Genomic DNA, 13,326 nt, shown 5'->3' with positions numbered 1-13,326 from the left:
CCGCTGGGCCGTGACAACCAAAGGTGTTAGGGAGGATCACAGAGGTTTGGCCGGAGTTCAGCAGCACCCCGAGGACGTTCCACAGCTCACAGGCAACTCCAGCTTTTCCTTTTTCTGAAGAAATTTGGCTGTCGTGCTGAGCTTTACCTCCCTTCCCTCCTGCCCCGGGGTGGCAGCAGGGCTGCCCTGCTCCCTTCAGGGGGATCTGCCCTGGGGACAGAGGAGTAAGGGCGGAGATGGGGAGGGGTATTTGGGGCGAGGGAAGAGCCCGTCACTCGCGGGGGGTGTGGGGACGTTTCTAGTCAGGCTCTGCTCGAGACAGCCCCGTTGCCATGGCAGCGAGGGGGCCTTCCATGCCAGGCCCTGCGCGGCGCTCTGGCCGTCGCTATGGTAACGAGGGGGCCTTCCACTGAGGGCGGCGCGCACCATGGCGGCGCCCTTGCTGAGCGCCGCGCTCTGCGGCGTCCGGGGCGGGCGGGCCTTCGGCACGGCCGGTGAGACACGGGCCGGGGAGCCCCGGTTCCCCACGAGTGGGCAGCGGGAGCCGTTTGGAGGGGGTGGGGTGGCGTGGGTGGGGGGAGAGCTCTCGGACGCCTGGGTTCCCCAAGCGTGTCTGGCGGGGATGGCACCGGCCCGGGACTGCGCTCCCGCTCTCCGCCCGGCCCGGGCTGCCTCGGCCTCGTTTCTTGCTCTCTGTGTAAAAGGGGACCGCTCTCCGCTTCCAGCTGCGCTGTGCAGGCGGGCAGCCCCGCTGGGGCCGATGCCCAACGAGGATATTGACGTCAGCAACTTGGAAGCACTGGAGAAATACCGCAGTTTCACTCGCTACTTCAGGCTGGCGGAAAAGGAGAGCAGGAAGCCCCGGTGGTGGAAGACGTACCGGCAGCACACCAGCCCCCCGGCAGGTACTCCTGGAAGGAGCTGCGTCTCATGGGGTTTTGCTGCTGAAGGTCAGGGAAGCTGTCGTTGGGGCCACGGGTTTGCCCCAAAACCTGCCCCATAAAGAGCTGCTGAAGTGCTTTGGCACGAGGTTGGCTCTTTTCTGATACAGAAGTTTGCAGAGCGCAAGTGTCTTCAGGGGAAATAGATGGCAGTTTTCCAGAAGGAGGGAGGCTGGCCAGGACCTGCCAAAAGATGTGGAGCAGTGTAAAGAAGTGATTCCTTGGAACCCCACTAGTATCAGAGAAAGCAGACCAGGACCCAGAGTAGACCTGCAGCAAATAATACAGTTTGGCTGTTCTGCTGAGCAGCCGTAGAGACCAGGCCTGCTCGCTAGCTGGCAAACCTGTGGGTCTGGGAGTGCGAGGAGTTGGGGAAGGAGGAGGGAGCAGAAGGGTGGAGGTGCAGAGGGAAGGCAGAGGTGGTAGAATTGAGTCTCTGATGTCTTGAAGTTTGCATCTCTTTCATACACTCTCTAACATTTTGCAGGGGTTTTGTGTTTGGGTATTTTGGGTATTCACATTTTTCACTTTTATGATTTTTTTACCCCTTTCTGAAGAGCCAAAGACCGACATCAGCCTGCCGCGTGATAAGCTGCTGCGGGCAAAGGAAATCAAGGAAAGAAAAAAGATCCTGAAGGAGAACCATCAGAATGCCGAGATGGAAAGAGCAGCACGGCTCCGGACTGGTCTGTGCCCTGCCACCTCCTCTCCCTGCCCCAGCAGCTCTGGGTGCCCAGCTGCTTCCTGCAGTGTTTCTCTCTCATTGCAGTGCTGATTCCCCTCGATGAAGTCAGAGCTGAGTGGGAGAAGACCAGCGGCCCGTTCCACAAGCAGCGTGTAGCGGAGCACTGTGGGATATTTCGTGACTTGTTCAAAGGGGCCACATTCACCCCCTGGGTTACCTTGAGGGTGGAGTACAGCCAAGAAGATGAGCACTTTGTGCCAGTCTACTATGGGAACATGGTGACTCCGTCAGAGGTGTGTGAGGGGAGCTGGGAACAACCTCAACCCCATGGGAAGCCTGTGTGTTTCTGTCAGATGCTTCTAACGGGCATTGTTTGTTCTGGGGGATTTCTTTTATAAGGGCATTTCCTCTGTGATGAAGGAAATATGTTTCTTGGGTATGATAAAGACAGAGCTTTGCAACAGGATTGTTGTCTGCCGGCAGGCTGGTGTTTTTTAACACTCCCGGGGGCTCTCCAGGTGGAGCTGGATTACTCGGTGGCACAGCTGTGCCCAGTCTGTGTTGCATCCTGGCTGTGCCCGTAACAAGTTCATGGTCTTTGCCTTGGGAATGGTGATCTGGTCTTAATGGCACCTGTGGTTTGAGTGATTTACATTCTCTTTATGTTGCTCTTCTAGGCTTCCAGTCCCCCTGCAGTGTCATATGAGGCAGATAAAGGCTCCCTCTGGACTTTGCTGCTCACAAATCCAGGTAAGTAACAAGTTCTTTAAAAAAACATGTTTAAACTGGATTGTTTGATTCTGCTTTTGATTAGCTCCTGTTTCGTTTGGCTGCACAGCCAGAGATTATGTGATATCTGCTAAATAGGGACATATTACTTATGTAGGAAAGACTGTAGCCTCCCCAGATCTCTAGCAGTTGAGAGATGGGACAGTGATACAACAGGACCTGTGTCACAGTGTAGAGGAAACAATTCCCTGACTCCCATCTTTTGTTTATCCCCAAACTCTTCTCTCCCTTGGCAGTCTGCCTAGGAAGTAGGTTAGCTGACTCTGTTCACCCTGAGAAACCAAGGCACAGTAAAGTGAAGCAAGTGACCAAGAAGTCCTTTTAATCTTGGAATTACATCTGTAGAGTTCTTTGTTCCTCATTTTAAGCTCAATCCTATAAGAATGAGTTACTTTTGTGCTAGGAAAGGAATGCTGGGAGGTCTAGAGCTGCCCCCTTCTTTCAAAGCGGGTTTGGCCATTTTCCCTTTGGGGATGATGCAAACACCAGGGTGTCCCTAAGTCACTTTTCTCTGTTGTGTGCGTTCACAGATGGACATTTAAGAAACACGGACTCGGAGTACCTCCACTGGCTGGTGTGAGTACTGCACATCAGACCCACGTGCTGCTTAGCTCGGGGAAAGCCCAGGAGGATTGGGCAGAAACGACTCTTGGGAATAAGAGTTCGCTAAGGTGGTTCTGTGGCTTTCTGTGGTGCTCCTGCCATTGGCTTCTTTACCCCTGTGTTCTGGGTCCTGCTAAAGATGCAGTAGTTCCAGGTGTTGCTGCTGTTTGGCATTCAAATCACTGGGTATGATTTTCGCTCCAGTGAAAGCAGCCTCTACTATCTGTTCACTTGTCAAACAGGGCATAAGTCATGTCAAAACGTAGCACAGAGTGATTTGCAATCTTGGGTGTATCTGCTGGTCCTAATGGAGGGAAATGAATATATAGCGAAGTAAACTTCTTTGTGTTCAGGACAAACATCCCAGGCAATGACATCAAGTTGGGTAAGGAGATCTGCCATTACTTACCCCCTTTCCCTGCCATGGGAACTGGCTACCATCGCTTCATCTTCCTCCTCTTCAAGCAAGACTGCCCCATAGATTTCAGCGAGGATATTCGGCCGATGCCATGGTAATTCAGGCTCTCACTGGGCAGTTTCACGCTCGCTTGGCTTGGCTGTTACTGCTTGTTATGATCATGTGCTTGTTACTGCTGTAGGAGAGCAGTTCCTTTTAATCTGCAGGATTCTTTAGGGCTGCTTTGAGTTTGTGTGTCACCTGAAGCTACAATCCCAGCCCTGCAAGTCCTGTGGCTTTAAAACAGGCTGTTAAGAAAGTTGTTTGCCCTGCCTGGGGCAGAAACATGCACAGAGCAGGAGAAGCTGGGAGATTTTCTTTTGGTGGCTTCCTTTTCTACCTCTGTTTTATAGACTCTGGGGTGATGTGGGGAAGTAGTTGCCTACCAGGGTGCTGCAGGAAAAGAGGTTCACCTCAGCTCTTCTGCTTGTGTCTTGTTTCCAGCCACAGCCTCAAGATGCGAACCTTTAGCACGTTTGACTTCTACAGAAAGCACGAGGATGCAATGACCCCAGCAGGGCTGGCGTTTTTCCAGTGTCAGTGGGACAGCTCTGTTACTTGGGTCTTCCATCAGCTTCTCAGTAAGAAATGCAGCGTGCAGGGAGGGGGCCTGTTTGTGGGCTGGGACATGGCCCTGCGGGTAACGCACAGGGACAGTGAGCAAGCTGTGGCTGTAGGCTCTTGCCTTGTCCTAGCACTTGTCTAGGATCTGTTACAGCACAGACTGGGTATTTATTGAGCCATTCTCCACCAAACTAACAGCAGTCTGAGGAAACGACCTCTAAAAGACCATTTTGTATGAGCATTTTAAAATAACACCAAGAGCCTTCACCAGGGCCTGCTTGACCAGTCTTGGTCTCGTGTGTGTGGGGGGGGCCTTGCTGCTGAAGGGGAGGGCCTGGGCTTTGGATCTGTGCTGTTCTACTAATGTTCTGCATCGCCCCTTTACAGATATGAGAGAGCCTGTGTTTGAATTCGTGCGGCCGCCCGTTTACCATCCTCCACAGTTAAAGTTCCCGCGCCACCAGCCTCTGAGGTACCTGGACAGATACCGAGACACCGAGGAGCCCACCTACGGCATTTACTAGGGACCTGGCCTTCTCTCGAGGCTCTCTGGTGTATGCTGGGATGCCGGCCTGGCAGATGAGGCTGCTGGGGCTTCCCTGCATTCACACAGGTGTGCAGCTGGGAGCTGCCTGCACCTCTGGAGGGAGACGACAAAGTCTCAGCCCCTTGGCTCCCAGTTCCCCTGTGCTGGCAGTGCTGGGAAGTGTGCAGCTGAGGGCAACAAGCATTTGCAGTGCTGGCAGCTGTGTGATCAAAAGGCTACTTAAAGAGGACATTCATAGATGAAAGCAAATCTATGGCCAGGCTGAAATCTTGCTACTGATTCTGTAGCTGAGCTGATCAGTAAGGGAGGCAGGGTATTGCCTCTGGAGGTGATCTGCCTTGCTTCTCTGCAAGGATCACAGTTCTCCTTTTGCCTGTTTATGGAACAAACAGAGCCAGGCCAGCCTGAATTTCCTCCTCTTGCAGCACTGCGGTTCAGGACTGTGTTGGCTTTCATTTGTGCAGTCCTCTTAAAGAGATGAGTCTGATTAAATGCACTCTGAGCGATGCTGGCAGAGCTGTCTTTATTGGGAAGAGCTTGGTATCCTGACCAGCTGGCGCAGAGCTGGGGAGCTCAGCAGGGTGCAGGGGAGAAGGGCAGCCCTTCACCTGGCCTGAGTCGCTTTCCCCTCTTGGATGTTGTAGGGTGGGAAGTGTGCGGTTAGGCAGGTGGTAGACCTGCACAAGGTCCACGTTTGTGGAGCTGGGTTCTCCCAGCAGCTACCCAAGCACGTGGACCTCGGTCTCCTTCCCCTCGCTCCCCGGGCAGCATGTACCCAATGTGGATAGGTGGAGCAAAAGCAGATCTGCAGAGCTGCCACGGTTGAGGCAGACTTGCGGTGGTGGCCTGGCACTCTGCTGCTGATGATCCTGTACCCAAGCTGTGGAGAGACTCTGCTTTCTACAGTGCTCTGCAGGGCTCTTTGTGCATCCCTCGTTCACATCTTTAAACCCCCGAATACCAACATGCTCTTGCTGTTGCAGCTGCCTGTTCCCAGCTCTGGTTCCTGGTAACCTTCTGAGGTTTCCATCTTCCTCAGGAAATAAGAGCCTCCAGCAAAGAATGAGATTGAAATGACCCCCTGCTGCTGTTGCTCAGGGCTGTTACCAGCTACGCCTGAGCTCCCTGAACTCTCCTTTTGCCCCAAAGGGTTCTGGGGTCTGGTTTAAGCTGGGGTGAATTAGCTGGTGGGGTGACCACAGTGGGAGTGCAGGTGTCCTGCGGTTCCAGGCAGACACACAGGTCATGTTACACCCCTCTCTGAGCTTTGAATAATTAGTCAGAATTTGCAGATTTGGCCCAAATAAATGTTTTGGAGGCTGAAGATATGCTGGGACATGCAGGCAATTGTGACAGATCCCAAGTCACCTCCTGAGTACAGGGGTGGTCTGGAGGGTGGCTTTGAGCCTGCCAGTGATGCAGAAACTGCTCTGACCCCGCAGCAGCCCACTGGTGAGCGCCCCAGCTGCAGCACAGACCTCCTGCCCACTTACCCTTGGCTGTGCAGGTGAAAGCAAAGCTGTGCATGTGGGGAGGCTGCAGAACCGTTGTAAACCGAGGCCATCCTGCCAGCATTCAGCTGCCTGGGAGTGTGTGTGTGAGAGATAGCATATCCGCGAGGGTAAGGAGATAAGGTTTGGACTAGAAGGTTGGGAGCTTTTTCTCCTGAAGCTGAACTGTATGAAGACAAGGTGAAGGTATGCAGTGCACGGACACCACAATCGCCTCCAGGCAGAAGATTCCACCTGCCACCTGAGCAGGGACTGATTGCCCAGGTGACCTCTTTCGTGCGGTTTGAGTACTGGTGTGCACGGGTGTTGCAAGGAACTTAGCAGGAAAAGGAGTGGTGGGTGTGCATGGGGGCATGTGCAAACAGCAGGAGCTGTAGTTTAAAATGGAAAGATGCAAGGGTGGAATGTGGCCCTGGCCGGCTGCTGGCATGTGTCACAGCCCTTGTCACTGCAGAGGGAGGTGACATGGCTGTAGCAGCAGTGGGTGCCCCTTTCTGCTGGGTCCCAGGCTCACAGATGCCAGGAGCACAGTACTGCGCCGTATTGTGGTCTCTCTGCCAGGGAGGACTGCCGTGCTCTGCTTGGGGACCCACCCCTGGCAGAGGTGAGGATGCCATGAAGTTCCCTCAAAGGGCAAAAAAGGAGTGAAAGAAATCAAATTGTACGTTGTATGTGCACCTGTGCACAGGCATTCACAGAAATGCACATTGCTCTGAACCTTGTCAGCCTCTCGTGTGTGTCTTCCTGTGCTGTCACTACAGCGTTTCATCCTCTCCTGCTGTGCTTCGCAGCCCTCCCTGTCCGAAGGGGGGAGCAGCTCCAACCCTCCCCATCTTCTCCCCAGTGTGTGGCACAGCCAGCATGGCCAAGGACTGAGGGGCACCCACTGGGTGTCACTTTAAGAGCATGCCTGGCTCGGAGCCCTGACCCGCCTCTGGGCTCAGCGTCACCATCTCTTCCTCCTCTGCACAGCTGAGTTTCTATTTCCTCGGCTTCTTTTGCTGGCTTCTTTCTCCCATCACCCCAATCCCTGGCACAGGCAGGATGGCATCGCCCATCTCACAGAAGCTGGAGGAGAAGCTGGTGTGCTCCATCTGCCTGGAACTATTCAGGGTGCCTGTGACCTTGCCCTGCGGGCACAACTTCTGCAAGTGCTGCATCAGTGACCACTGGCAAAAGCAAGAGAGGGTGCCCGCTGGGGCCGAGAAGGGCTACACGTGCCCCGATTGCCGCAGGACCTTCGAGCGACACCCAGAACTGGAGAAGAATGTCACCCTGTGCAGCGTGGTGGAGGTGGCACAGGATGGCGAGGCACGGGTCTCGGGCGCAGAGAGGTGCGAGGTGGCCCGTGGTGAGCTGTGCCCGCAGCACGGGCGCCCGCTGGAGCTGTACTGCGAGGATGAGCGGCGGTGCATCTGCTGCGTCTGCACCGTCCGGCAGTGCCACCAGCACCAGCGGGTGCTCTTCGAGGAGGAGCGCTCTAAAAAGCAGGTGGGGACGATGGGTGGCAGGACTGGGGTGACGGGTGGGGCAAGCAGGGGGAGTTGCAGCAGCTCAGACACGGCATGACATCCACCTCCCGTGTCCTATGCACTGCTGTGGGGACATGGTGTGCCTCCATGTGCCGAGCTGTGTCCAGCCTGAGCTGAACAGGGGGCTGGTACAGGCTCTGGCCAGGGAGATGCCACCAGCACCTGGCTGCTCCCCGAGAAACCAGGAGCTGTCTGGAGCAGCAGAGCACTGGGTAAATCCAGCAGCACTGGATGAATGGTGCCATATGTGTTTGTGACCCCCCTGATCTAGAGGAAACAGCTAAAAAAGGGGTGAAAGACAGCACAGGGTTTCAATTCTCAATGACCCTGGATGCAGCCTCTCCCTTCCCAAACCACTTCCTTCCCTGCGAGCCTTGTCCTGCAGCCCTGAGAGGGCTCTCAGGGGCTGGGTGGGCAGCAGCATGCTGCACCACAGGATGTTGGTGCCTTCCTTTGCAGGCCCTTTTGAAAGAGTCCCTGGAAAAAGCTGAGGAGGAATCGGAGAGGATTGAGCAGGCAATGCAGGAGCTGGATGACCGAACACGCAGCATCAAGGTAACACCGCTGCCGCCTCTGTGCCGGGCGCAGGACTGGGAGCGTACTGGCTCTCATGGCTCTTTCCCGTCCAGGACTCCTCTGAGGGGCTCAAATCAGTGATTCTGAGCAAATTCACCTACCTGAGGAAAGCCCTGGAGGATTTCCAGTGTTGGACGGTGGCCAGGATTGAGCAAGAGCAGGCGGCGGCACTGGGGCGCGTGGGGGAGGACTGGAGCTTCCTGAAGGACCACCTGGACGTCCTCAACCAGTACAGGGAGAGGGCTCAGCGCCTGCTGGCCTGCCCTGACAACAGGACCTTCCTCCAGGTACCATCCTGGCTGCGTGTCACTCCCCTCACCTGGGTGCTGCTGGCACCTTTCGGTAAGGGTAGAGAGATGGTTGACCCCTTCCCCGGGGGGATGCATCCTCAGCCCAGCTCATGGATGTGATGGGGCTGTGGGGAGGAGCTGCTTTTGGAGGGGGTCCCTGAAAAGTTGGGGGGGTGGTGCTGGATCAGAGTGGATGATGCTGACTGCAGGGTCATGGGCAGCATCTCTCACCCCCAAACTGTTCAGCAAGGCTCTTCCACCACTAGCAAAACACAGATTCCTGTGGCATGGCCCCTCTGCTCCCCACAGCCTCACGCTCCCCTGGCGACTGTCCCCTGACCCCATGCACCAGCTGCAGCTAATGGCAGATGTTTTGGGGATGCCCCCATCACCCACTGGGGAGACGCGGCATGTGCGGATGGGATTTGGAGCTGCCAATCCTCCCCAGGCCAGTGCATGGTTGTCTGTGTGTCTGTCTGCAGGAGTTTCCTCTGCTCCCATCTCCGGAGAGCCCAGAGGCACTGGTCCCCATGGAGTTTGATGTGGCCACCAAGGTCGAGCCCCTCGTTGAGATCCTTACTAACATCTCCAGGCTCCTGCCCAGCTCTGTGGCCCCAAAAGCCCCGGATCCCGTTGACCAAGGTAACCTTCTTCTCACAGGGCCACCCCAAAGGGCTCCAAGTCATCCTGAACCACAGCCTGGCCCGTGTCACCATGCTGGAGACACAGCTGCCAGGCACAGGGGGTTGGGATGGGGTCACGCATCTATGGTTCAGCAGATGGGTATCAATGGGATGGAATGAGCTGGGTGGCTACCCTGTGGCCCCTCCTTGGTGACAATGCCAAGCCACGGTGACACGTGTCCGCTCCCAGGCTTAGATACAATGGAATTCCTCCTTCTCCCATCAAAGCCAGGAAGGAACAAGTTTTTGGGTGGCATCACTCAAAATGCCTGTCCCCATCCTCCACAGGACCGGTGGATCCCCAGGAACCGGCGATGAAGGTGGTGGCTCCTCTCCCCGAGTGCCAGCTCCGAGCTGAGCTTCTGAAGGGTGAGGAGCATGTGGGGCGTCTGGCAGGACAGCACCCCGCTGGGGTCCCCAGCAGGCAGAGATTTCACTGAGCCGGGCTCTTCCCTGGGAGGAGGGTGGTCGTGGCTGCAGGGACAGGGACTCTTTCCCTGGCTCTCCCAATCTGTCTCCCCAGATGCAGAGAAGGGTGGTGCAGGGCCAGGGCAGATGGGCTGGGGGACACTGCATGGCCAGGAAAGGGCTCATTAGGGGGATTAGCGGCACCAGGGAACACTTTCCCGTGGAAACTGTGGCTGTCGGTGCCCAGCACTGGATCAGTTGCTGCCTCGGATCTTGTCCTGTCTCCTTCCCTCCTTTTCACCCACCTTGGGCGTCTCGCCTGGGCAGGAGCAACATGCCTGTTCCTGACAACCCATATTTAGACGCAGTGCTCTCCTGCAGGCAGGCAATGTCAACAGCTGGCAAGCAAGCACTCACAGGGAGGTGTCATGGGCTGCCCCAGCTGCCCTGTATGGCACAGCACCAGTCCAGACCCCTGCCTGCAGACCCCTGCCTGCAGACCCCTGCCTGCAGTCATTGCTCTCTACCCAGGGATATGTCCCCAGCGCTCCCAGCCACAGTCCTTCATGTCCCCTTCCCTCCCTGGGGCCATCCCACTCCCATTCCTTTGGGATTTCCTCAGTGCTCCTTTTCCCATCTCCTCCCTGTTAGGAAGAGGGTTGGATAATGTTTAGGGTATGTTGGTCATGTCACTCTTGCCAGGGAGGCAATCGATGCCTATGGGACCTGTAAGGATTCCTTTCATTAGGTCCCACAAAGCATTCTCAGGGTTATTAATAGGAAAACAAAATGTTATTTATAGGTAGCAGGCATGAGCCCAGCGTAGCTGGCCAGGCCGGGTTGTTGTGGGAGGAAGGTGAGGTGCTGGTGGCTGGCGAGTGCCCGCAGCAGGGGGAGTTATCGCAGCCCGTGCAGAGGAGAGTAGCTTCTCGCAATACCATATTTGCTCACTTAATGCCTGGTTTTCTCCCTCTCTCCCCACCCACACTCATATTTTTTGCTCTTAAAACCAAGCACATCTCTTCCAAAATGATGGAGCCACTGCTGCTTGCTGGCTGTGAGCTGGGCTGTGCAAGGACTGCATGAAGTGTTGTGTCTTGGAGCCTCGCCAGCTATTTCTGGGCTGCTTCTGTTCCTTCTAGCAGGCGGGTGGGCAGGTATCGCATCTCACCCGACTCCCCTTCTCCTCCAAGCATGCTGTAACTTGTTCCCTTCTATTTTGGGAGCCAGCGCTACGCAGTTTAAACCACATCACTATTGAGGGGGGGTTCACACCAAGGGCGTAAAGGTCTGATGAAGCATTTCAGCTCCATCCATGCCGTTACTCTCCCCAGACCACCGCAACCTGACTTTCGATCCCAAGACAGCCAACAAGTACCTGGAGCTGTCAAAAGGTAACCAGAAGGCCAAGCACAGCCCCAGCGCCGTCTGCGGGCAGCAGGAGCAGGGATCTCGCTTCAAGCCCTGGCAGGTTCTGTGCACGCAGGGCTACAGCCATGGCCACCACTACTGGGAGGTGAAGATCTCCAGCCACTCCGTCATCCTGGGGGTGACCTACCACGGTCTCCCCCGAGAGCAGCAGCAGGGCCACAAGTTCAATATCGGGCTGGACGGGGGCTCGTGGGGGCTGCAGGTGCGGGAGGATTGCTACCTGGCCTGGCACAAGGGCCGGGCGGAGAAAATTCAGGAGCAGCTGTATAAGAACCTGGGGGTCAGCCTGGATTACAGCAAGGGGGTCCTCTCCTTCTACGGCCTCGGGGAGAGGATGCAGCTCATCTACTCCTTCCACAATGTCTTCACCCAGCCCCTCTATCCTGTCTTTTGGCTGTGCGAGGGGCGAGCGGTGACGCTGGGCCAGAGGGACTAAGATGGAGCTGCCGCGCTGCTCCATTAGCTGGGCTGGCAAGCCCCAGGCTGGTGCCGTAGCTGAGCCGCAGCCAGCAGCTGTCATGGTGCGAGTGCAACCCCAATGCCGAGGCAGGAGTAGGGTGCGGTGTTTTAATGAGAGCTGATGAGGACAGACATGCAAATTAACCCACTCGAATTTGCATATGCAAATATCACCCTGGTGACAAAAGTTAGGGTAGGGAGAGGATGCAGGGCTAAGGGCTGTGCCCTCGCGGTGGGGATGAAGCCCCCGGTCACTGTGCATGGGGGCATGTGTGGGTGCCTGTCGCTGCAGATGAGGCAAGGGTTGGGGGATAGGGAGGGTGCAAGAATGAGGTTTTTCCTCTTTCTCCCATCCTGGCCTGGGGGAGATTTGGGGAGAGGGGTACTCTGGAGGGGGTTGCTGCAGCCACGGAGTGCCGTGGAGCAATGCGGCGGGAGCCCAGTGCTCCCCCAGCCCCACATGCAGGCAGGTCCTGCTCCTCCTCCCTGTCCCCTCTTGCTGCTCTCAGATGTAGCAGAGCTACTTTTTGGGGTGTCATGCTGCAGTTGCTCTTTGTACAAAGCTGCTTTGCCCAATAAAGCTCTGTTTTCCTACCGCTTTGACCTCAGTGCTGGTGGTAGCCGTGGGGACCAAGCAGCACTGGGAGGGGGGGAGCTGTGTGCCCCTGCTCCCGCACCCATCCCTGCAGGGCCCCATCCTGCCCCTCCACATCCTCGTGGGGCCAGCAGCAGGGACCAGCCTCGTGTAGTGACCAGCTGGCGGCAGAACTAGAAGGTGCTTTATTTATAGTAGCACTGCGATAAGGAAACCTGGTTTCCTACAGCTCTGCCCCAAGGTTGATCTGGCGCAGAAGAAAATCCAAAGCTTTGATTGAAGCTTTTCCAAGGGCGAGGCCTCAGGTCCGGCATCTCCCCCCACTCCCATGGGGATGCTGGTGAGGACTAATGGGGCGAAACTGGGCACTGGCTTCAAAGGTGCTGGGGAGGTGCAGGTGTACACATGGGGAATGAATCACATCAGCTTGTTTCCTTTGGGGAAAAAAGGCTTAAAAGGATCAAACCCCTTCTTCAAGGACAGATGCAATTTGTTCTGCCGTGCTTCCTCCTTCACTCCACATCTCCCTGCTCCTCCCAGTCCCATCCTTGGGTAGGAACTTGGGCTGGCATGGATGAAAAATTGTCTGTGTACCTTGCACAGGAGGTGTGTAGGGTTCAGCGTTTGGAAGATCTCGCGATGTCACGGAAAGTTAGAGGGTTAGTCGCAGCCTTATGATGTGTCTGTAATCCCACCTACCCTTGTTAGTATAAAAGGAATTGACTGCGCAATAAAAGGCGGAAGTTGGCGCTCACACTGTGTGTGTTATCTGTCTCTTTCCCTGGTCTGGGGGTGATCAGTGATCTAATCGTGGCACCTTGATATGCGGCGAACGCTACAGAGGTGTCCAGAGATCCCATGTTTACCAGGCAGCTCCCCATACAGAAAGCGCTTTGGTGTCTCCCCATACCTGCCTGGTGCCTGCCGGCTGCTGCCTGGCCCTGGAGGAAGAGGGGACAGGGGCTGAGCCAGGACTGGGCACTGCAGCCCTTCTTGGGTATGGGAACGGCTGACATGGGTCCATGGGCACAAAGGCTGGCAGGAAAGCATCTGCACCTCTGTACTGGGGTGGAGCTCAGGACCCTCCATGTGGCCCCAGGGTGAGGAGCAGCTCTTAGTGGGCAGTGGGGTGGCAACAGGTTCTGGGGCAGCAGATCCCGGGGGGCAGGGGATGCTCACGGGAGGCAGCAGACCCCCGGGAAGGGCATCGGAATGGGCTGGCAACAGCTTCCCTGGACAGGAGATTTGGGGGGGG

General features: G+C 56.2%; 2 protein-coding genes across 2 annotated transcripts; both read left to right on the top strand.

Moving 5' to 3' along the window:
* Positions 1-421: 421 nt before the first annotated feature.
* MRPL38 (mitochondrial ribosomal protein L38) lies at positions 422-4,579 on the top strand. Its single transcript, XM_010579335.1, has 9 exons — positions 422-494; positions 726-905; positions 1,499-1,627; positions 1,711-1,919; positions 2,304-2,376; positions 2,946-2,991; positions 3,372-3,530; positions 3,920-4,056; positions 4,427-4,579. Exons 1-9 carry the CDS (start codon positions 428-430, stop codon positions 4,561-4,563), a joined length of 1,137 nt encoding a protein of 378 aa, XP_010577637.1. The 5' UTR covers positions 422-427; the 3' UTR covers positions 4,564-4,579.
* Positions 4,580-7,117: 2,538 nt separating this feature from the next.
* Positions 7,118-11,916, top strand: TRIM65 (tripartite motif containing 65). Its single transcript, XM_010579336.1, has 6 exons — positions 7,118-7,588; positions 8,089-8,184; positions 8,259-8,492; positions 8,978-9,137; positions 9,467-9,547; positions 10,921-11,916. Exons 1-6 carry the CDS (start codon positions 7,142-7,144, stop codon positions 11,451-11,453), a joined length of 1,551 nt encoding a protein of 516 aa, XP_010577638.1. The 5' UTR covers positions 7,118-7,141; the 3' UTR covers positions 11,454-11,916.
* The last annotated feature ends 1,410 nt before the right edge of the window (positions 11,917-13,326 follow it).

The sequence above is a fragment of the Haliaeetus leucocephalus genome, unplaced genomic scaffold, assembly GCF_000737465.1.
Source record: "Haliaeetus leucocephalus isolate CR32 unplaced genomic scaffold, Haliaeetus_leucocephalus-4.0 Scaffold657, whole genome shotgun sequence".
Taxonomy (NCBI): Eukaryota; Metazoa; Chordata; class Aves; order Accipitriformes; family Accipitridae; genus Haliaeetus; species Haliaeetus leucocephalus.
This window is presented reverse-complemented; position numbering and strand designations above follow the sequence as displayed.